The sequence below is a fragment of the Schistocerca americana genome, chromosome X (assembly GCF_021461395.2).
Source record: "Schistocerca americana isolate TAMUIC-IGC-003095 chromosome X, iqSchAmer2.1, whole genome shotgun sequence".
NCBI lineage: Eukaryota > Metazoa > Arthropoda > Insecta > Orthoptera > Acrididae > Schistocerca > Schistocerca americana.
The window spans coordinates 668142758-668167403 of NC_060130.1; the positions used below are offsets into that span (position 1 = coordinate 668142758).

A 24646-nucleotide genomic window follows, 5' to 3' on the forward strand; every position below is an offset into this window, starting at 1 on the left:
CTCAATCTAAGGAAATTAAATACGTACTCGTCAGTTGTATTCTGTCATGATGTAACAAAAACGGAAAGCATATCAGAACAGAAGATATGTTTTGCATATGGATGAAAATTTACAAAGGTGCAGATAACTAATGTACTTTATTAAGATGTAAATGCATAATAATTGCATACAAATAGAGAATTACAATGCCAAAAACCTTTGGTGCACACCAGCAAATGTCTATCATGCAGGAAGTCGTCATTGTGGGAAGCGTTCTCGATAAAATCGTACAGCTGCCCTCACAACACCTTTTGCCTCGCCATAAATTAAATGCATATTGCATAGTTCAGCTATAGTAAATCTCCTTTCCATCCTAACAGTTAACAGAGTTGCAATAACATCTGCACAGGTTACTCGCCTACTGTTGTCGCTCAGTGCATTACAATGACGCAGCCACTCAGGCCACAGTTGCCTATGTGTTTACGATTTACGCTCGCGATGTCAATACGCGCAGCGGGCAATAACAGGAACTGATTGCTTACGTACGTGCATGGCCAAATATCTACTTTTCCAAAACCAATATCCTGAGGCGAACTGTTTTTTTCTTGGGACAACCGTAGGAAATACGCAAACATGTTACTAGACTTTTTTGTCAAGCATTGCGAGATGTGCCAGCTGTGTGTGTCTATATATATATATAAAAAGAAAAAAAAGCATGGGGGAGGAGAAATGTGAGTAGGAAAATTATGAAAAGATCTCAGTGATGCTATGTAAGGTTACTGCCATCAGTGGCAATGGCAATGACAATGACAATGTTTTTGGCGATCCCATAGAAATATTATTTTTAATTCACATAATTTTGTACATAAAACAGAAACTAATTATTTGCGGCACTCTAGTGCTGAAATGATCAAATGCTATTTCAGAACATGGTTCTGGGGAGGTTTTTGACTAAAATCTTAACATACGAGGTGTGATTGGAAAGTTTTAAGAATGGATCTGCTACTGCTTACTGGTTTGGTGGGCAGGTACACCGAAGATGGGGAGTGAGTCATTGCCTTGTCCTTGAACACCCTCTGACAGGAAATTGTGTTTCCTTTATTCAGTTCGTTGTGGCAGCTGGTTGAGTGCGGGTCTGTTAGGGTTTGTTGCCGGATTCTGTCTGCGCGAAAATGGGCATAAAAATGGAGCAACGAGTTGAGTTTGTGTGTAATTTTGTTTTAAAATTGGGAAATTAGCCTCTGAGATGTACGAACTATTAAAAACAGCTTTAGGAGATAATTGTATGAGTCAGTCAAATGTTTTTGTCTGGTTCTACAGCTTTAAAAATGGCTGCGAATCATTCGAAGATGAACCACAGTCCGGCCGTCCTTCCACCTCAAAAACGAATGAAAATGTTGTGAAAGTTCGCGACTTAGTGCACTTTGATTGTAGACTTACAATTAGGGAGATGCCTGATGAACTTAATTTAAGTTCCTATGCAGTTCTGTCTATTTTAACTGAAGATCTGAACATGCACCGAGTGTCCGCAAAATTCATTCCAAAAGTGTTATCAACTGACCAGAGGCGATACGACTAAGTGTGCCAAGAACTGATTAATCAGACTAAAAATGACCCAGATTTGTTAAATAGGGTAATTACAGGTGAAAAATCATGGGTATATAGATACGATCCTCAAACCAAAGTGCAGTCTTCGCAGTGGAAGTCTCCAGGTTCACCGCGACCGAAAAAAGCATGGCCAAGTCGGTCGAAGGTGAAGACATTGTTGGTGATTTTTTTTTTCAATTCTACTGATATTGTGCATCATGAATTTACCCCTGGAGGACAGACAATTAACCAGGAATACTACAAATGTCTCCTTGAGCGTTTGTGCGAAAATGTGTGGAAAAGAAGGCCTGCATTATGGATAGACAGGAGTTGAGTGCTACAACATGAGAGTGCTCCGGCTCATCATGCCTTCTCCAACATTGAATTTTTGACCAAATTCAAAATTCCTGTGCTTCCACAATCACCATATTCCTCTGATTTGGCCCATGCGGACTTCTATATGTTTGCTAAACTACAATTTTCACTGAAAGGGAAGCGATAGGACTCGATTGAAGACATCCAGGCAAATACAGAGAGAGTCATTAACACACTTCAGAAAAAAAAATTCCAGAAATGTTTCCAAAAGTGGAAAAACGTTGGAGTTGGTGTGTTCAGTCAAAAAAATGGCTACGAGCACTATGGAGGTGGTGTGGGGGGGGGGAGGGAGAGAGGGAGAGGGTGGGAGAGGTGCGGGGAGGGAGAGGGGGGAGGGAGAGGGGGAGAGGTGCGGAGAGAGAGAGGGGAGAGAGGGGGGGAGAGAGAGGGGGGAGAGAGAGGGGGGGAGAGAGAGAGGGGGGGGAGAGAGAGGGGGGGGAGAGAGAGGGGGGGAGAGAGAGGGGGGGAGAGAGAGGGGGGGAGAGAGAGGGGGGGAGAGAGAGGGGGGGAGAGAGAGGGGGGAGAGAGAGGGGGGGGAGAGAGAGGGGGGGAGAGAGAGAGGGGGGGGAGAGAGAGGGGGGGAGAGAGAGGGGGGGGAGAGAGAGGGGGGGAGAGAGAGGGGGGAGAGAGAGGGGGGGAGAGAGAGGGGGGGAGAGAGAGGGGGGGAGAGAGAGGGGGGGAGAGAGAGAGGGGGGGGAGAGAGAGGGGGGGGGGAGAGAGGGGGGGAGAGAGGGGGGGAGAGAGGGGGGGAGAGAGGGGGAGAGAGAGGGGGGAGAGAGGGGGGGAGAGGGGGGGGAGAGGGGGGGGAGAGAGGGGGGAGAGAGGGGGGAGAGAGGGGGGAGAGGGGGGAGAGGGGGGAGAGGGGGGGGAGAGGGGGGGAGAGGGGGGGGGGGGAGAGAGGGGGGAGAGAGGGGGGGGGAGAGGGGGGGGGAGAGAGAGGGGGAGAGAGAGGGGGAGAGAGAGGGGGAGAGAGAGGGGGAGAGAGAGGGGGAGAGAGAGGGGGAGAGAGAGGGGGAGAGAGAGGGGGAGAGAGAGGGGGAGAGAGAGGGGGAGAGAGAGGGGGAGAGAGAGGGGGAGAGAGAGGGGGAGAGAGAGGGGGAGAGAGAGGGGGAGAGAGAGGGGGAGAGAGAGGGGGGAGAGAGAGGGGGAGAGAGAGAGGGGGAGAGAGAGGGAGAGGTGCGAAGAGAGAGGGGGGAGAGGTGCGTAGAGAGAGGGGGGGTGAGGTGCGGAGAGAGGGGGGGGGGAAGAGGTGCTGAGAGAGAGAGAGAGAGAGAGAGAGAGAGAGAGAGAGAGAGAGGGGAAGAGGTGCTGAGAGAGCGAGAGAGCGAGAGAGAGAGAGAGAGGGGAGGGGGAGAGCAGCGGTGAGAGGGGTGAGAGGAGCGGTGAGAGGGGTGAGAGGAGCGGTGAGAGAGGGTGAGAGGAGCGGGTGAGAGGGGGGTGAGGTGCGGGGAGAGGGGGGGTGAGGTGCGGGGAGAGGGGGGGGTGAGGTGCGGGGAGAGGGGGGTGAGGTGCGGGGAGAGGGGGGGTGAGGTGCGGGGAGAGGGGGGTGAGGTGCGGGGAGAGGGGGGGTGAGGTGCGGGGAGAGGGGGGTGAGGTGCGGGGAGAGGGGGGTGAGGTGCGGGGAGAGGGGGGTGAGGTGCGGAGAGAGGGGGGGTGAGGTGCGGAGAGAGGGGGGTGAGGTGCGGAGAGAGGGGGGTGAGGTGCGGAGAGAGGGGGGTGAGGTGCGGAGAGAGGGGGGTGAGGTGCGGAGAGAGGGGGGGTGAGGTGCGGAGAGAGGGGGGTGAGGTGCGGAGAGAGGGGGGTGAGGTGCGGAGAGAGGGGGGTGAGGTGCGGAGAGAGGGGGGGTGAGGTGCGGAGAGAGGGGGGGTGAGGTGCGGAGAGAGGGGGGGTGAGGTGCGGAGAGAGGGGGGTGAGGTGCGGAGAGAGGGGGGGGTGAGGTGCGGAGAGAGGGGGGTGAGGTGCGGAGAGAGGGGGGGTGAGGTGCGGAGAGAGGGGGAGGGGAGCGGCGAGAGGGGTGAGAGGAGCGGCGAGAGGAGGAGCGGCGAGAGGGGTGAGAGGAGCGGCGAGAGGGGGTGAGAGGAGCGGCGAGAGGGGTGAGAGGAGCGGCGAGAGGGGTGAGAGGAGCGGCGAGAGGGGTGAGAGGAGCGGCGAGAGGGGGTGAGAGGAGCGGCGAGAGGGGTGAGAGGAGCGGCGAGAGGGGTGAGAGGAGCGGGGGAGAGGGGTGAGAGGAGCGGGGGAGAGGGGTGAGAGGAGCGGGGAGAGGGGTGAGAGGAGCGGGGAGAGGGGCGAGAGGAGCGGGGTGAGGTGCGGGGAGAGGGGGGGTGAGGTGCGGGGAGAGGGGGGTGAGGTGCGGGGAGAGGGGGGTGAGGTGCGGGGAGAGGGGGGGTGAGGTGCGGAGAGAGGGGGAGGGGAGGGTGAGGTGCGGAGAGAGGGGGAGGGGAGGGTGAGGTGCGGTGAGAGGAGCGGTGAGAGGGGTGAGAGGAGGGGTGAGAGGAGCGGTGAGAGGGGTGAGAGGAGCGGTGAGAGGAGCGGGGAGAGGGGTGAGAGGTGCGGGGACAGGGGGGTGAGGTGCGGGGACAGGGGGGGTGAGGTGCGGGGACAGGGGGGGTGAGGTGCGGGGACAGGGGGGGTGAGGTGCGGGGACAGGGGGGTGAGGTGCGGGGACAGGGGGGTGAGGTGCGGGGACAGGGGGGTGAGGTGCGGGGGACAGGGGGGGTGAGGTGCGGGGGACAGGGGGGTGAGGTGCGGGGACAGGGGGGGTGAGGTGCGGGGACAGGGGGGTGAGGTGCGGGGACAGGGGGGGTGAGGTGCGGGGACAGGGGGGGTGAGGTGCGGGGACAGGGGGGTGAGGTGCGGGGGACAGGGGGGTGAGGTGCGGGGACAGGGGGGTGAGGTGCGGGGACAGGGGGGTGAGGTGCGGGGACAGGGGGGTGAGGTGCGGGGACAGGGGGGTGAGGCGCGGGGACAGGGGGGTGAGGCGCGGGGACAGGGGGGTGAGGCGCGGGGACAGGGGGGTGAGGCGCGGGGGACAGGGGGGGTGAGGCGCGGGGACAGGGGGGTGAGGCGCGGGGACAGGGGTGTGAGGCGCGGGGACAGGGGTGTGAGGCGCGGGGACAGGGGTGTGAGGCGCGGGGACAGGGGGGTGAGGCGCGGGGGACAGGGGGGTGAGGCGCGTGGAGAGGGGGGGTGAGGCGCGTGGAGAGGGGGGGGTGAGGCGCGGGGAGAGGGGGGTGAGGCGCGGGGGAGAGGGGGGGTGAGGTGCGGGGAGAGGGGGGGTGAGGTGCGGGGAGAGGGGGGTGAGGTGCGGGGAGAGGGGGGTGAGGTGCGGGGAGAGGGGGGTGAGGTGCGGGGAGAGGGGGGTGAGGTGCGGGGAGAGGGGGGTGAGGTGCGGGGAGAGGGGGGTGAGGTGTGGGAGAGGGGGGGTGAGGTGTGGGAGAGGGGGGGTGAGGTGTGGGAGAGGGGGGTGAGGTGTGGGAGAGGGGGGTGAGGTGTGGGAGAGGGGGGTGAGGTGTGGGAGAGGGGGGGAAGGCATTCAAAGACATGGTGAAAGGATTGATTGCAGGAGAGCAAACTTTTCAGAGCAGGGGGTTCTTAAGGTTATATCTGTTAGATGTAATGACTAAGCAAGGAATGGTGCAATGCTTTGGTTAATGCAGACAGATACACAATTTAAGCTGTTAGTTGATGTACAAGGTCTGTTCAAAAAATTCTGGAACATTCGTAATAATGCGCCAATGATGTGTTGGAGCGAAATGTGGTTGGCGTCCCTCCACACACCTGCGTTAAAGTGTAACTGCCAGAAGTTCCATTGACGTATGTCTGTTAGTTATTGTTCAGTGCTATATTATGTAGAACATTGTGCTGCACAGTTTGAAAATTTCGAGATGGCAGTGTTAGAGGAGCAACACATTTGCAGTAAATTTTGTGTGGAACTCAAGAAAACCTTTACAGAGACACCAAATGATGCAGGAAGCCTACAGTGTTTCTTAAGCTATACTCGGTGTTACAAATCATTCATCTACATCTACATATATACTCTGCTAGACACCAAGCAGTGTGTGGTGGAGGGCACTATTCGTGCCGAAGTCATATTTCCCCACCCCTTTTGTTGCACTCGCAGATCACACGAGGGAAGAACGACTGTCTGAACGCCTCAGTACGAGTGGTAATAATATATGCTCTACATCCTCAGCGAAGATCGGATTTTGGAATTTAGTGAACAGCCCCTTCCGTTTAGTGCGTCGTCTATCTGTAAGTGTATCCCACTTCAAACTTTCTATGAGATTTGTAATACTCTTGTGATGGCTAAATGTATCAATCATGAATCTTGCTGCTCTTCTTTGGACCTCCTCAATCTCTTGAATGAGACCCAACTGGTAAGGGTCCCATACAGACAGACAATACTCTAAGACTGGACGAACTAACGTATTGTAAGCAGTTTCCTTTGTTGAAGGACTGCATTGCTTTGGGATTCTACCAATAAACCACAATCTAGAGTTCACATTGCCCGTTACACGTGAAATCTGATCATTCCATTTGAGATCATTTCGAATAGTCACACCCAGATACTTAACGGATGTTACTGCTTCCAAAGGCTGGGCATTTATTTTGTACTCTTACATTAATGGGGATTTTCACCTTGTTATACGCAGTAGGTTACACTTACTAATACTGAGAGATAATTGCCAGTCATTACACAGGGTGTATACGTGGACAAGGAAAAAAAATTCCCGGATTTCTCAGTTAAAAATACACTTTCTCCTGGGTGGAAACATAGTTTTTCCCTGTTAATTGACAGTATTTTTTCTCTCGGAACTGTACAACTTATCAATCCTTTGAATGATTATGGTTTTATACATGGGCGTAGACCTTCCCGGCGCTTTAGAAAACGAAACACCTTTTGGAAAGATGTTTGATGTGCAGTAACATGTACGCTGCATATTTTCATATTACGAAAGTATAAATTCGAATTCCACCAAACACTGCACGTTACTTTCCGAAGCACTGAAATCAAGATTGCGATGCGTATTTGTAAGCCAGTCATAGCTCATGTCATGTGATCTTGCCAGCCAATGTCAGCGGATATTCAGAGCTTCGGACACGTGCTGTAGTCAGCCAATAGCAACATCACTGTTCAGTAGCGCAAACACACGAACAGGGAAAGTTAATGGTTTAAATTAATATATATAATGTTACTACAAGAAAAACAAAGCTTTGACATATAATATTGGTCTTTTATGCATGTATTACATTTTAAGATATATCACACAAATATGACAGTAAATTTTTTGAATGACGACAATCTTCTGGGCTATAAATTCTCCTAAGTGGCTCGCCATCAAAGAGCTGATTTTTAAATGAGTCCCAGATTCCCAGTGAAGTACGCATCGCCTGATATTAAGCTTTTCAATGTGGTTTCAGGATGTAAATTTCCTTGGGTACCAGTACTTTGTTTTCTCATGTCTGGTTCTTTGTTATGGCATAATGCCATACGTGCTAGAAGATTAAAACGTACACTTGAAATGCACCAAACACTTGAAACTAGCCAATAGTTTGAAATTAAACCCTTTGTTTCAAATATATTGACTGCCTCAGCGGAAAAGATTAATAAAAGAAAATTTCTTCAGCAAACAGATAAAAATAACTTCATTGTTCTGCATGGCAATTAATGCTTGACTGTCAGAAAGGTGGAAATAAAATAAAATCTGAAACTAATAACGTATTTTAGCCTTCCATAATTATGTGAATGTATTTTAATTCACATGATAGCTCCAGGCCAAAGAAATCAATTTTGTTTTCATTTGACATGAGTGCAGTAGACAAAGAGGAAACAGTAAAATCACTAAATGTAAACACAGGTCACATATGGAAACTACTCGCTTCCCTATTATAACTCAGACTGCTCTGAGCATCAGACCCGTATCTACGATATTTCCGAACCGGGGGCAGTAGTAGATAGTGGTGTCCCTCGAGCGTTTGAGATAGGACGCCAAAAATTTTAAAAATCGAATTTTCAAAAATACGTTCATTTTGTAGTGCACATCTTTCTGAAGACTCTGATACATACAACATACGTGTCCAAGGAATTGTAAGACATGTTATCTGATCTTAAGTGTGCCAAAGTGCAGTGCCACACCTCTTCACACAGCATTCTTCTATCGCACGTCACTGTATTTCGGTCTGTGGAATTGAAACGTGCATATTTTGTACTGGATGCCATCAAACTATATTCAGGACAGCGGAAATTAAAATGTCCTATGGTGCCTCTCCTGCTTCCAGCCGGCCGGTTTGACATCCTGCCCCTCTTTTTCCCTTTTTTTTTTTTTTTTTTTTAAAAAAGCTCTTCCCTATTAGCTAACAACTTGCTGCTTTGTGTGGCATAAAATTAAGTATAGGATACATAAAGCCAGTAAAGAGAAGAGACAAGCAAGACAGTACACATTTCTTCAATCCTTAGCTCCTAGAATTTTTTTCTCTCTAATCTTGCTACAGACTTACATGGCATCCTTTCCTTTCTGTGAAAAGATCTGTTACCTCATCAAAGTTCGTCAAAGGTTTTGCTACTTGAAAAATCGAAATGTCGTCATCTAATACTGAAAAAGCTGTAAGCACAAACAGGCCCAAGACTGGTGTGGTTTCTCAACCTGATTACCTATATTTTGTCACTGTCTGCGAGATAAAACAAAATAGGCCTTTATGATACTGCAGCAATTGTAACACATGCCAAATAATCGAGACTGTTTTGGCAGAAATGGTCATTTTTATAACATGGCAGAATATAATTCACGAAGTACCAATATCAAATGCCTATTAGGACTGCTACAAGCAAAAACCTTTATGTTAGGAAATAGTTTTACACTTCATTCATACGCTCCAGTTTCTCAAGCATGAGATCGAAAAGTAGTAGTGCAAAATTTTTATTGAAATTTGGAATCGTCTTATTCTTCCATGATTTTTGTGATGTCCCCATTTCTTCTCCTTCCTCGTTCTAACAAACAATGTTGTCATCACTAATTCTGTATCTATTCCTGCCAATGTCAAAGGTTATTCGCCGGTTAACTTCACTAACTCTGCCAGAATCATCAGTTTAGTTATCCCGCAATTATTATCCGGTTAGGCATTGTTACGTGTTCTTACAATGCGTTTTCCGCGCTACTACCAGAATAGACCTGCTGCTACACTGGCTGCTAGCCGGAGACTGTACAACTGGCCCTTGCTAGTATAGCGATCTGGCCAAAAATTTTCTGTCAAAATTTCATTTTCTTGGATACACCACGAAGATGCTTACACAGCCAACAGCCACGTTTCTGTAGGCAGAAGCGGAAGAAGATACCACTCAACTGCGCATGTGCATGATCCCACTCGTAGCTGCTAAAACAAATCTAATGTTAACAATTGTGACGTCTTGCTCATCGGAGGCAATTTGTTGTTACGAAGCACTGCATAGTCTTCCTAAAGCTTTTGACACATTTTGCTGTTGGCAGACACTTGTATGAGCACTGTGTTTTGTTGCTGTATATGACACATTTCCTTGGCAATCTAATTTTTATTTTAGTTTTTTCTCTCGTTCACGTTTTATGGCTGCAGCGTTATTCTGCAGTAGCAGGATACAGTAATATCCTTTGTTAGAGTATTGGTTCTTACCAGTCAAAACTACAAAAATTTAACTGAGAACAAAAACAATGAAACATTCCTGGAATTCAAAAAAATTCCCGGGTTTTTCCCGGTTTTCTCCCGGACGAAAAAATTCCCGGGTTTTTCCCAGATCTCCCGGGTCGTAGACACCCTGTTACACCACACATTTATTTTCTGCAAATCCTCATTGATTTGCTCACAACTTTCGTGTGATACTACTTTCCTGTAGACTACAGCATCATCGGCAAACAGTCTAATGCCACTGTCAATACCATCAACCAGATCATTGATGTAAATCGTAAAAAGCTGCCCTGGGGCACACCTGAAGTCACGCTTGTTTCTGTTGCAGTCGCCCCATTCAGGAAGACATACTGCTCTCTTTCTGTTAGAAAACTTTCTATCCAACCACATATGTCATCGGGTAGACCATAAATGCGCACTATTTGGAGCAAGCGACAGTGCAGAACTGAGTCGAACGCCGTACGAAAGTCGAGAAATATGGCATCAACCTGGGAGCTGGTATCCAGAGCCTGTTGTATATCATGCACAAATAGGTCCAGCTGTGTCTCGCATGACTGCTGTTTTTAAAAACCGTGCTGGTTTCTGCAGATGAGCTTCTCAGAGTCTACAAAGGTCATTATGTATGAACACATAATATGTTCCATGATTCTACAACAAATCGATGTCAGTGAAATTGGCCAGTAATTATGTGCATACAATTTTCTATCCTTTTTGTAGATTGCTATGACCTGTGCCTTCTTCCATTCCTGTGGAACTTTCCGCTGTTCCAATGATCTCTGACAGATGATGGATAAGAATGGTGCTATATTTGTAGCATAGTCAGCATATAATCTTAAGGGGATACTGCATGGGCCAGATGCCTTCCTGGTGTCTAAGGATACACTAAACACTTCACATGGTTCACCCGCATTCGAGATGACCTTCGACGCCTACCAACGACAGTGTCAGGAACATAAATGAAACTGTGCATACCAATTGAAGACTGACTGTCCGAAAGATTGCAGAAGAATGTAACACTTCAGTTGGATCATGCCATGAAATCCTAACACAACATCTAGGAATGCATCAAAATGCTGCGAAGTTTGTCCCAGGACTCATGATTCAGGACAAGAACTTTGCCTCACTATCTGTGAAGAGCTTTTGGATCACGCAAATGATAACAATATGTTCCTTAAGAGAATCACAGGACTTTTTTTTATTTCTTAAGTTGAAAACCCTGTTGAAAGGATGAAGATTTGCAGCAACAGATGAGATAAAAGAAAATTCGCAGATGGCCCTTCTAGTGATCCAGCAAGAGGTGTACCAAGACTGCTTCTGGAGGTGGAAACAGTGTTGGGAGCGATGTAGCAATCATCGAGGAGAGTTATTTTGAAGGAGACAATGCGCAATAAATAAAATGCAAGCACAGAAAAATTTTGTGGACAAAGTTCTGGAATTTTCTGAACAGACCTCATACATATAGTTTCAAGCTGATGGGAAAGGGGGAAGGGGGGAGGGGGGAGGAGGTGGGGTAGAAGCTATTGGTATATCTGTAAATGAGGCCACATACATCAACTAACACTATGAACTATATATCTATCTGCATATTTTAAAGCATTACCCAACATATTACTCCAACCTTGACTTAGACATCACATGTAACAGATACAATCTTAAGAACCCCCTGCTCTGAAAAGGTTGCTCTCCTCAAATCACTCCTTTCACCCTGTATCTGATCCCCACCTCATCTCCCCCCCCCCCCCCCACCATTCTCTCTTTCCCTCTCTTTCTGCCTCCAGCCTTTCATCCCTAACTCTGAACCCAAGAAAACACTGCTATTTATGTATAATTTTACCACTGTTGGCAACATAATTATTGTATTGTACTTAACGTCTGCAACAGGTCACCTGATTATTTAGACAAGTATGAAATTCAACCTATATAAGCTTGACAGAAACAGATTTGTATACCTCCTGAAATATTTATTCCAACATATGTATTCAGCTACTCAAACAAATATCTCTACAATCCTTTAAAACTTATTCCAAAATAATAAAGTTGTTATGATATATATTCTTTGTACTTTGAGATAATGTTTCTGATTTGGTATATGTTCTTTGCACCTAGTAGTTTCCAGAACCAGTCTTTGTTTGTAAAATAAGACAGTTTACATGTCAAGTGTTATGACACAGAAAGGACCCTTTGACCACACACACACACACACACACACACACACACTCTTCTCTTGCATTATCAAATGAACTACTCTCTGATATCTCAGAATGTGCCATATCAACTGAGCCCTTATTTTTTTGGGTCAAGTTGGCTTTTTCCTCCCCTGTTTGATTCAGCGTTTCATTAGATACCCAATCTATTTATCTAATATTCAGAATTTCTCTGTAACACAACATTTCAAACTCTATTCACTTCTTATTTGTACTGCTTAATGTTCGCGGTGGTGGTGGTTAGTGTTTAACGTCCCGTCGACAACGAGGTCATTAGAGACGGACTTTAATGCTCGCATTACAGTTCCACTTCACAGTTCACTTCCAACAACTACTTTTAGAGAAGACTTTGTAACACTTAAATTTATATTTAATGTTGACCAATCTTTCTTTTCTATCAAAGGTTTGCTTCCTAAGAAAACTCCTGTACTATTTTTAATGCTAGTTCCCCCAGTCTCACATAACATAATTTAACTACTTTGTTGTTTTGTTTTTATTGGCGTTCACCTTATGACCTCTTTTCAAGGCACTGCCCATTCTCTTCAAATGATCTTCCATGCCCTTTCCATCTCATATAGATTTATAATGTCAATGGAAAACCTTAATGATTTATTTCTTCTCGCTAACCTTTAATTCCTTTTCAAATTTTCCTTCAGTTGCCTTTGTCACTCAATGTACAAATTGCACAACATGGGTGATAGGGTATAACCCTATCTCACTCCCTCCTTAGCAGCTGCCTTCCTTTATGTCTTTTGATACTTACATCCGCAGTCTGGTTTTAGTACATGTTGTAGATAGTCTATTGCTCCCTGCATTTTATCCTGGATTATGTCCAAATTTCAAAAAGTGTATTCCAGTCAATAGTGTCAAAAGCTTTCTCTAAATCTCCAAATTTAGGTTTCTCTTTTTTCTGACTAATTTAAGACAAAACAGATGGTTCGGTAGTACTCATACCTCTTAGCACCTGCCTTCTTTGTTATTGGTATTTTTAAATTCCTCTGGGAGTAGTACATCTGTTAACATAGCCTACATAGTAAATGTAACATTTCTGTCATGACTGTTTCTCCCATAGATCTTAAATCTTCTGACAAAATATCGTCTACTCCAGGTGCCTTTTTTCAACTTTTATCTTTTAGTGTTTGGTCAAATTCTTCTCGCAGCAGCACATCGTGCATTCATCTTTTTCTTCCCTTGCCCTTACATTGTCTTCAAATTTCTTACCTTTATATGGCCCTTCTATATATTTCTTTCAACTTTCAGCCTTCTCTCTCATGCTTAGTAATGACCTCTCATCTGAGCTCTATGTTCATACAGCTGCTTCTCTCTTCTGCAAAGGTTTCTTTAACTTTTCTTTAATTGGCATCATGCCATGCATGATTTCGCAGCTTTGCATTTCTTCTCTATGCATTCCTACTTTGACACTTTCCACACTCTCTCTCATTTTGGGCAGTTGTATTCTCTTCGGTCTGTATCATTTTCTGCATTTTTTATATTTTTTCCCTTTCCTCAACAGAGTTTAATATCCCAGTAACACCACAGTTCTTGTTGGCATTATGTTTTCTCTATTTTATCCTCTGAGCCCATCAGTACTTATCTCCCAAGGCTATCCATTCATCTTCTATTTGATTTTTTCCCCACAGTTTCAGTTCGTAGTTGTCTAATACTAACTTTGAACAATTTCTGGTTGTTCTAACTTATTCAGGTCTCTTCCCTTTAATCTCCTTCCTTTCTGCAACTTCTTCTGTTATAAATAATATATTATGGTCCCTTGTGGAGATCTGAATGGTGGAACTATTTCACATTTACAATATTTTACCCAAGAGGCCTAAAGGAGGGAGTAGAGCTGCATGTCTTCACGGAATATAATTGCTACAGTTTCCTCTCGCTTTCATCGGTGCTGCAAAGGACCATATTGGCTAATGTTGCATGGTCAGATCATCAATCATAAAAAATGTTGCTGTTTAATTACGGAAAAGGCTATTGTACCCAATTCCCAAAATAGGAGAAAATTATTATGATATTTCCAGTTTCAGTTGTCCTTGCTATCACCCAAGAGATAGCTACACAACGGACGGATTGCAAAGCCTCATAAAACATTTCATAACCTCGCACCAACACATTCAGAGGCCAACAACGGGTATAGGTAAGAAAGACTCGTAAGCTTGACAGCACTTCAGAACATAAGATATGCAATAATAATAATAATAACACGATTTTTGCCCTATATGTATCCTGCCAGTAGCATTGAGGTTATTTCCTGATGCCTTAACACACGTTCTATCATCCTATCCCTCCTTCTAGTAAGTGTTCTGCACATATTCCTTTCCTTGCCAATCTTGGAGGGAACTTACTCATTTCTTATGCTATTATTCCACTTAATTTTCAGCATCATACTGTACGACCACATCAAAAATGTTTCATTTCTCTTCTTTTCCAGTTTTCCCAAAGTCTATAATTCACTTCCATACAATGCTGTGCTCCAGATATGTCTTCTTCAAATTAAGGCCTATGTTGATACTGATAGGCTTCTCCTGGTAATGAATTTTTTCCCTTTGCCTGTGTTTGTATGATTCTTATGCCCTCCATACTTCGTCCATCATGCTTATTTTTATTTTATTGTAACACAACTCCCTCACTCCAATTACTAGGCAATCCTCAATTTTGATGTTTAGTTTATTGCTAGTCTCAGTTCTGCAACCCCTTATTATTTTTGTATTACAATATAGTTATTATAGTTATATTATTAAACATTGACTAGCAGTAAGGGTGTATAACAATTGTTTATTCTGTCTCTCACAATCTATTTTTCTTGGAATTACTGGTTGTCATGGAACATAAACAAAAATCAACAGTAATGTTGACTGACTGACCAGGAATATGACTAACAGATGATGCTAGTGAAAATGAAACCAGCAATACCATGAAATATAAACTGTGTGGTGAAATACATTTTATTACAACTATTATAATTTCTCTATTATTACATTTTCTCATAAATGTACCTTTTTCCAGAAGATATTTCACCACACTGACATTGCAAGCTGTTACTGCCTCATGTAAACATGTTCTTCGGTCAAAATTCATGGCCTCCAGATCCTCTAGTGAGTCTACACACACCTCTACTAAGAATCTATAATATAAAAAAAAATTACATAAACCATTATTACACCATTTAGAAACAGAATTACAACATAAAATTCAGGTATTTGTTACATCACCTTAGAATCTCCAAGTCTCCCAATTTGCAGATCAAGTGAAAGGCTGTATCTCCAGATTTTACATCAGTACACATCTTGTCAGTCACTTTACAGTTACTAAAAATTTCTTTTAATTCATTTTTGTTTCTTCCAGTAACAGCATGAAATACTTTTGTCCATAACTGGTTCTCCATTTTAATAAAAAAGGTCCTGAAAAAGGGAAAAAACATTACTCAGATTACTAAAAGTGGGTAAGTCTTAGTGATGTACTTAAGTTCTGAGGTATGCTAAAAGTGAGCAAAGTTGTTTACTTTTAATTTTTAGTAATAAAGTAGCAATCAAGTCAATTTGCTGAGTGGCACAGTCTATGAGATGGGTTGTGCCAAGCAACAAAATTGTAGAAAAGACTCTAGCAAGTCACATTAGTGAACTGAAATTGAACTTGTCACCACTCCAAAAGTTAATCTGAAAATCGAAGTGTACACTTTCATTTGCATAACACATGAAAGGCCTCTAGCTTTCCCTGACTTTGTCACTACAGATGGAATAGCGCAAGCTTAGATTGGGGAAGGATAAGGAAGAAAACTTGTCACTTATTTTTCATAGAAACCGTAGCACCAGAGATATCTTTAAAATGGGAAAAAGGGCAATGAGTATAATATGCAATCTGAGATATAATGACACATACAGACTACATTTCAAGAAACTTTGCATTATAACATTATCATCTGTTTACATTTATAGCATTATATCATTTGTTAAAACGTACATACTATGCAAAGACAGTCCTTTTTTTAGCTATAAAACAAGACAGCAGTCAGACCTAGCTTACATACATTTCAGTCCAGAACAACTTGTTACCAAAAACGGGTCCTACATGTTGGGATACGGATGTATAACAACCTACCAGAAGGGGAAAAAAAAACAGAAATACCAAGAGTTTTCACATATAAATTAAAAAAAATTTCTTTTGGAGAAAAATTTTACACAGTAAATGATTTTTTTGAAAAAGGTAATCAGTGTTAAGAAATTTCTTAGCCTAATAATTGATCACTTAGGCCCGATTATCGTGTGTTTCCTTCAAGTATGAACAAGTGAAAGTACAATGTAATGTCTATTATCTTCTTGTAATGTTGAAAAAACTGTCATGAAACAAATAAAATTGAACAATATAACAAAAAATGCATGCTGACTTGTCCCATATCATACATGCAAATTGCCTTATTTTCCTTAATGTTAGTCCGGTGTCTTAACCTGTTGGGCACCTCATCTGGTTAAAGAGAAATTAATGTTTAACATGAAATCCTGTCCATCATGCATTTTCATATGCACATTATAAGTGAAATTAAAATTTGATATGGATTACTAGCAATGACACAATTCCTTATTTCCATGAGCAACAATGTCAGAAAACAAACAAATGGCTTCTAGAACAACCAGAGATTGAATATTGGCTCTTGCAACAGCTTGTCACTTGAACAGTTTTTGAGTCTCCAGCTTTATCTTACTCTAGAGTGCAAGACCTACAACGTATTCAAAGAATTGTTTCCTGGATCTAGCACAAACCTTTTGTCCATTACTTTGTCTCAAAATCTATTTATCATTCAGTATATTGCTTACGCATTTTACTTCCCTCCTTCCTGTTACCATGATACAATGCCTTTTTTCCATTTATTTCTTGCACCCACATAATCTGACACAAGTTATTTCAAGGCAATATGACTTACATTAATCAGGACAACTGAGCCAGTCATAGGAGCTGCTCCCATGAATAAAAGGTGACTTATTCAGAATTACATGATTTTTGTTATCTTTCCTGCAACTTTCTGTTTTGTCAACAATCACATGTTGCCCTGTAATACATTTGCCTCTCTTGGTTCTTTCCAGCTCTCTAAAATTTTTATTGGAACTGTTTGTCTGCCCTTTATTGTAGTAAATCATCATCTTTACTGAGAAAATCATAGATTTCAGCTCCTGCTACAACTCTAAATCATAGGGTTCAGATAACACTGTTTTTTGAGCCTCTGAGGTCAACTGAACCTACAATTAATGGATGTTGGCTGAGTCTACAATGAAAGGTGACAAGTCAATTGTAGTCAACAATTATGAATACAAAACATTATTTCTGATATACTAATCTGTAGGCCCGAGGCCTAGGTCAGACTGACAGATAAAAAGAGTCGTAAGTTGGCGGAGTGGTACTACGGGCTTCAGTTAACACAATTATTCGTTCAAATAACATAACAGACTCAGAATTACAAAACTTTGAAGAGTATTTTAATCACCACAGCTACGTTTTAGTTATTTCATACAAAATCAGTTACTTACCAGTAGCTTACAGGAGAACGAATGCAGTAACATACTACGTCTTCGACGATTTGTTTCAATTCATGACTACATACTGGACTCTTACAGATTACCGGTACCAAATAATAGGGCTTTAATTACTCTTTGGCAGTACTCATGCTAGTAGCGAAAAAAAATTACATCTCCCTACAAAAATAAACATCTCCCTCTTATAAAACACATACCACTACAGTTTCTAAAATAAATTCTTCTACAGTATAGTAGGATTCGTACACATTAATTTTACACTTTTTCAAAATTAAAATCTTGTTTCTCTACTTATATGTAGTTGAGCTCACGTCCTAGCTTTGTTAGGAAATTATGACAAATCAGCTGTTGCGAACCATATATATGAAACACGCCATCCCCTTAACAGCATAGAAGACAACGTAGAAATATTGCATGTAGAAAAGAAAGGAAGGAAACTTGATTTACCACAGGAATTCGAGATAGCTATCCACGAAAAGAAACAAAGCAATATTCTAAATGCACAAGATAATTTTAAAGAAATGAGATTTTTTAGCGGGTTTTTAGAATTATTTTATGACAGGTATGCGACTTTAAACTTGTAGCATGTCACTGACGGAGTTGCGAGAGGCTAACGATGGCACTGGCAGACCAATGCAATAAGGAAATCAGGCGCCCAATAGCATAGCGTTACCGTCAAGCACACAGCTGTAACCACGCCACAACACCTAGGCACTTCAGTCCACAACAGCTCCCGAGCCGGCGCAGTGCGACAGCATGTCTGGTACTGGTAGCTATGGGACGGCCATTGACTTGTGTCAAGACGAGGACCCACAGTCCAATATACTTTTAATTCTGTTTTACTCTATGGACTTCCCAATTATTTGTGATGGTATTTTTCTTTTTAGTCCGTTTAATTTCATGACATAGACTTTAAAACCTGATGATGAGAGCATTGTCTCTTGAAACGCGTTGTTAAAATATATGTATAAGAATCGCGGTTGAATGCTAACAGCGATAACCAGTATAACGACAACTGCTACCTCGACTCCATAATGGATTATATTAAATCGTTAGTGTCAGGCGAGACATTGAGGTTAGTGTATAAATACAAAAATTTAAGACGTAAGCTATTTACAACTGCCGCAAACATAAACTTTAACAAAGAATGTGTGAAGAATCATGTTATCCCGAATTACGTGAAGTTGAAACTTTGCGATTGCAAGTCATGGGCGGGACGACTAGCTGTTGAAAAAGCAAAAAAGTTTTGGATACGCGCAGAAATTAAACATCCGTATAAAAAGAAAGACTTAATTAAAAAACAAATAGTTCAAGCAGAGACTAAGGTCAAGGAAATATAACCGGTGAACGTATTGGAAGAGGTTACATGTAGACTCCACAAAATACTACAGAAGGTGTTTATAAAGAAAAAAGAAAAACAAGATAAGAAGCTTCGTAAATTAAATAATAACACGCGCGAAGATGAAAAAGATCAACAACAAAGCCTTTCGTCTTTAGACTTTTATCCACGGGTGGTTAACAAAACGGATATTGTATTTGATAATACAGAAGTAGAAATGTTAAATAAGGCATTAAAGTTTAATATTGAGCCGTCATTTAACAAGAAGGTCGCGAAAGAAGTAATTGCCCTCACTAAAATGACAACAGGAATTGCTAAATTAAATAATAATGAAACCGGGCTTGTCGGCCATAAGCTACATAAAATAGTAAAAAATGAACTAAATAAGCGAAATAGTGTTAATCATAAGACTAGAGCGGACCGACTAACTGTCGATTCTATAAATAAAAAGCTTAATGAAGTGAAAGCTATTGCCACGAAAGCGGATAAGGGGAATACGGTCGTAATATTAAAAGAGGAGGAGTACATTTCGAAGACCTTAGCGTTTTTTGTCGAAAATAGCATTACGGAAGTTCCGAAAGACATAACAGCCAATTTCCAAATTAAACTAAAAAATGTTCTTAAACGCACACACTTCCTGCTGACAGAAGCCGAAAAGATGTGTTATCATGAATCCAACGGCCCCCAAATTAAGATCACAGGTCAAGATACATAAAGATCTGCATCCGGTTCGCCCGATTGTTAACGGTCGAAATAGTCCAGCATACAAAATAACGCAAATGTTGGACCAAATTCTGAAAAAGACTTACGTGTACAAAAATAATTATTCGGTGCATGGTAGTATGACCATGATAGGTGAAATTAAAGATACGCCAGTCACTGACACTTCCCGTTTGGTTTCGTTGGATGTTAAGAACTTATGCTCAAGTGTTCCGGTTAACGAAACTATAGAAATCATTAAGAGAAATTTCCTTAAATACGGTAAAATTTCAACGCAAGAGACAATTGAATTTATTGAACTCCTACAGCTCATTACAAGTTTTAATTATTTTACGTTTGATAACAAATTTTATATTCAGGACGATGGGTTAGCCATGGGGTCCAGTATTTCAGGAACTATGGCGGACATTTTTATCAATGACCTTGAAGATAAAGTTCTAAGTTCTGACGATAACATTATGGATAAAATTGTTTATTACAAACGTTACGTAGACGACACACTGTTACTTGTCGATGGTTCCCGTGAGGACATTGAGGAAATAGTAAAAAAGTTCAACGACGCACATAATAAAGTAGAATTTACCGTGGAGTATGAAACTGACAATTGTTTAAAGTTCCTGGACCTGAATATAAAAAAGCAGGCCAACAAACATGTGTTCTCCGTTAATAGAAAACAAACTACGACTGATGCCGTGATCCCGAATGATTCATGCCATCCGCAGGCTTATAAAGAAGCTGCTTTCCGTAGTCTCGTGCATAGGGCAGTCAATATACCTATGAGTGAAAAAGATAGGGAAACTGAAATTAATACCGTTAAGAGAATAGCGATGAATAACGGTTACAGAATAGATATGGTTAAAAAACTGTTACAGAAAAGTAATAAGCGCAAAAAGAATAAACCTGATGGAGAGAAAGTGAAAATTATCACGATGGCATATTACGGAAAAGTCTCACAAAAGGTAGCAAATATTTTTAAGCCATACGATGTCAAAATAGCTTTTCAGACTAATAACCTAGTGAGGTATAGCCTTAAGCACGATATTGGAGAGAATAAAAATAAGTTTGAAAGATCGGGAGTTTATAATATTCAGTGCAGAACTTGTGATGCAAAATATATAGGGCAGACAGGAAGATCATTCGCGATCCGGTATAAAGAACATAAAGATGCGTTCAGGTTAGGAAATTATGACAAATCATCTGTTGCGAACCATATATATGAAACACGCCATCCCCTTAATAGCATAGAAGACAACGTAGAAATATTGCATGTAGAGAAGAAAGGGAGAAGACTTGATTTACTAGAGGAATTCGAGATAGCTATCCACGAAAAGAAACAAAGCAATATTCTAAATGCACAAGATAATTTTAAAGAAATGAGATTTTTTAGCGGGTTTTTAGAATTATTTTAGGGCAGGTAAGCGACTTTAAACTTGTAGCTTGTCACTGACGGAGTTGTGAGAGGCTAACGATGGAAGACCAATGCAATAAGGAAATCAGGCGCCCAATAGCATAGCGTTACCGTCAAGCACACAGCTGTAACCACGCTACAACACCTAGGCACGTCAGTCCACAACAGCTCCCGAGCTGGCGCAGTGCGACAGCATATCTGGTAGCTGTGGGACGGCCATTGACTTGTGTCAACAACTTCAGTGTAAGTCGAGGACCCACAGTCCAATATACTTTTAATTCTGTTTTACTCTATGGACTTCCCAACTATTTGTGATGGTATTTTGTCTTTTTAGTCCGTTTAATTTCATGACATAGACTTTACAACCTGATGATGAGAGCATTGTCTCTTGAAACGCGTTGTTAAAATATATGTATAAGAATCGCGGTTGAATGCTAACAGTGATAACCAGTATAACGACAACTGCTACCTCGACTCCATAATGGATTATATTAAATTCGAGAAAACTGCCCGCAGCATGTGTTTATTCTACGAAATAATCTGCAACAGCAAACAAGATCGCAGGCACAACAATTGATTCCTTCAAGTACTGCAACGGGCAACACAGAAAATACTCACAAGCAATCCACTGGCCACTGTCCTAGTTTAATCGAAGAGGCATCCCCACCCTTGAACAAGTCACCATTGTTCAGGAAAACTGGTACAGAGTCGATGAGATTTCAATTCAAGGGAAAGAAAACGGTAAAGAAATGTAAAATGAAAGTCTTTCTTGTTCTCATCAAAATCAGAACAACAACAACTGGCCATTAGGAAATGGCTGTACGAGCTCCGAAAAAGACCCGGAAAAAAAAGAGAAAAGAAAATCGGCAAAGATACTATGGAAACAGAGGCATGATAAAGTTCCAGCATTACAGAATGGACCTGAGACTGAGGTGGAAAGTCAAGCGGACATAGACATTCTTCAGTCCCGAAAACCATACGAGGCGAGCCGCTTGAGCCGTCCACACCAGGAAAGTAAACACCAGCCACTGCAGGAAACAACATGGCAGGCAACAACACAGGAACAGAAACAGCTGAGTACAACCACTAACGTAGAAGATTGTGTGGAAACAGTTTTCAGTGTCACCACACGATCTGCAAAGCACACAGTTAGCGATGTATAAGCAACCAAAAGACTGTGAAATCTCAAGGTGTTGAGAAGGTGCCGAGAACGAAAGCCAAACCAAATCTAAATGTGGCACATCGGAAAAATAAGAAAGATGCAGAAAGAGAATACCAAGACGACAAGAAAGGAGAAATGGATAGTGAAACTCCTGGAATCCTGGAAACGAATGTGGAAACCGACAAATCGCTCGCAATGGACAATAGACGGGTGTTTACTCTACTCACCTAAATATCTGCAGAATAAGAAGTGAAAAAAAGATCAGGATTCTGGGGAATTTCTTAAAAACCAATGATGTTCACATTGCATTCCTTCAGGAAGTAGCTTGCAAAGAGATGAATCTATAACAGCATTACAATGTGTACAACATTGTCGGCTCCTGCTGTAGGGGTTGCTTAATTTTAACCAGAATGGGACTGGAATTAAATACCTTACAAAAGCAACTGGATGGACGCGTTATCAAAGCCAAACTAAATGAAACAACAATATTAAAACTTCACATAACAGAACTAGCACAGAAGTTTTTTAATGAAACTATCCTCTACTTTATGAGACATGCAGGTGACATAATAATGGAAGAAGATTTCAGTTGTGTTGTAAGAGTGGCAGACACAACAGGATCAAATCCTGACTACAGCCCCTTAAATACCATGACTGGAGAACTAAAATTGATAGACGTCATAGATCGACTAGCCATCATGTTATCCCAGTATACGTACTTAACTGTACTGTCAGCCTCGAGACTGGACAGATTTTATACCACAACAGGAACAGCTGTACCGGACCATGAAGTAATCGCTGTCAGCTTCTCGGACCACCAGGCAGTGGTCGTTAAAATAAAAGGCTTACCTTGGCCCACCGTAATGGGAAAGGGGCGCTGGAAGTAAAGTGCAACCTGTTCAATGTTCTGCGAATGCTGTCGAACATAGCTTCATCGGAAGAGGTTCTTTATTAGCGTTATTGCATGGTGGGATACATTGGTCAAACCTGGAATTCTTAAACTGTTCAAAAACTTAGCGCATAATATCAGTGACACTAGACGGAAAGACATCGAATTCTATGATGTGATTGCTCGAGAAAAAGTGGATAATGGAGAAGAACGATCTCGCGAATTGAATAAATTCAAATAGAGGATCCTAGAACTACCTGAAATAGAACTCAAAGCCAAAATAATCACTTGCAAAGAAAGGAATACGTTCCAGACGAAAAATGGAGCCTCTACCACGTCAGAAGAGAACGGAAACGGTGCAGACAGAGATTTATTGGCAATCTAACGTTTTCCGATGGGAACGTCACCTTTAATATGGATAATATTAAGATCCATTTTCGGAGACTGTTTGGAGAACAACCATCAGATCCTACGAAGACCGCAAGTTTGCTACAACATTGCAGGACTTCGTCAGCACCGAAAATGTCAGTAGATTGATAGCACCCAGATCCAAAGAAGAAACTGCAGACATTATAGCCTAATGCAATTACCACGATATAGAAATCCGAGCACTGACAGCATACCATATGAATTTTGCTAAGTATTCTGATCAGTTATCAAATCGGAATTAATGGAGGTTGTGAAAAAGAAACAAAGATGCAGTCAAATAAATTCAGAAAATGAACCAGGAATTATGGTCCTTGTACCTAAAACTTAGAAGCCAAGAGGAATAACTGATTATAGGCCAATAACATTGTTATGTGCTGAATCGAAAATAATTGTGTGCATAATAACTGCAAGACTAAAGGAGATTCTTCCAGAGACAATGAGTCCTGCCCATATGTGTAGTGTTTCCAACAGGAAGATCATTCATGGAATTTTGTCAGTAAGAGACATGACCTTCTTCTCATGGATGTACCAAACCGCAACAAAGGGATTGTTGAACATAAACCTACAAAATGTCTTTGACAAAGTCAGTCACCAATATCTAATGAATGTGTCACAATGCTGTAACTTCTCACAGGCCACAATAGATCAGTTACTACCAGACCGGAATCCAATGGTCTCCAAAATACACTCCTGGAAATGGAAAAAAGAACACATTGACACCGGTGTGTCAGACCCACCATACTTGCTCCGAACACTGCGAGAGGGCTGTACAAACAATGATCACACGCACGGCACAGTGGACACACCAGGAACCGCGGTGTTGGCCGTCGAATGGCGCTAGCTGCGCAGCATTTGTGCACCGCCGCCGTCAGTGTCAGCCAGTTTGCCGTGGCATACGGAGCTCCATCGCAGTCTTTAACACTGGTAGCATGCCGCGACAGCGTGGACGTGAACCGTATGTGCAGTTGACGGACTTTGAGTGAGGGCGTATAGTGGGCATGCGGGAGGCCGGGTGGACGTACCGCCGAATTGCTCAACACGTGGGGCGTGAGGTCTCCACAGTACATCGATGTTGTCGCCAGTGGTCGGCGGAAGGTGCACGTGCCCGTCGACCTGGGACCGGACCGCAGCGACGCACGGATGCACGCCAAGACCGTAGGATCCTACGCAGTGCCGTAGGGGACCGCACCGCCACTTCCCAGCAAATTAGGGACACTGTTACTCCTGGGGTATCGGCGAGGACCATTCGCAACCGTCTCCATGAAGCTGGGCTACGGTCCCGCACACCATTAGGCCGTCTTCCGCTCACGCCCCAACATCGTGCAGCCCGCCTCCAGTGGTGTCGCGACAGGCGTGAATGGAGGGAC

At 43.2% G+C, this 24646-nt stretch overlaps 1 protein-coding gene across 4 annotated transcripts in view; it reads right to left on the minus strand.

Annotated features, from left to right (window-relative positions):
- The window catches only part of LOC124556246 (ankyrin repeat domain-containing protein 16-like), a 117373-nt gene extending 96361 nt beyond the window's left edge, over window positions 1-21012 (minus strand). Inside the window, exons 1-4 of one of the 4 annotated variants that reach the window (XM_047130234.1) lie at window positions 18006-18187; window positions 17327-17491; window positions 15020-15208; window positions 14804-14931 (exon numbers count right to left, since the gene is read on the minus strand). In XM_047130234.1, coding sequence (XP_046986190.1) covers window positions 14804-14931; window positions 15020-15192 — 301 coding nt within the window. In that variant the 5' untranslated portion in view covers window positions 15193-15208; window positions 17327-17491; window positions 18006-18187. Of the gene's footprint in view, window positions 1-14803; window positions 14932-15019; window positions 15209-17326; window positions 17492-17578; window positions 17833-18005; window positions 18188-20910 lie in introns of those variants that run through there. The other 3 variants (XM_047130233.1, XM_047130236.1, XM_047130235.1) reach the window with 3 other exon arrangements.
- Between the last annotated feature and the right edge of the window lie 3634 nt (window positions 21013-24646).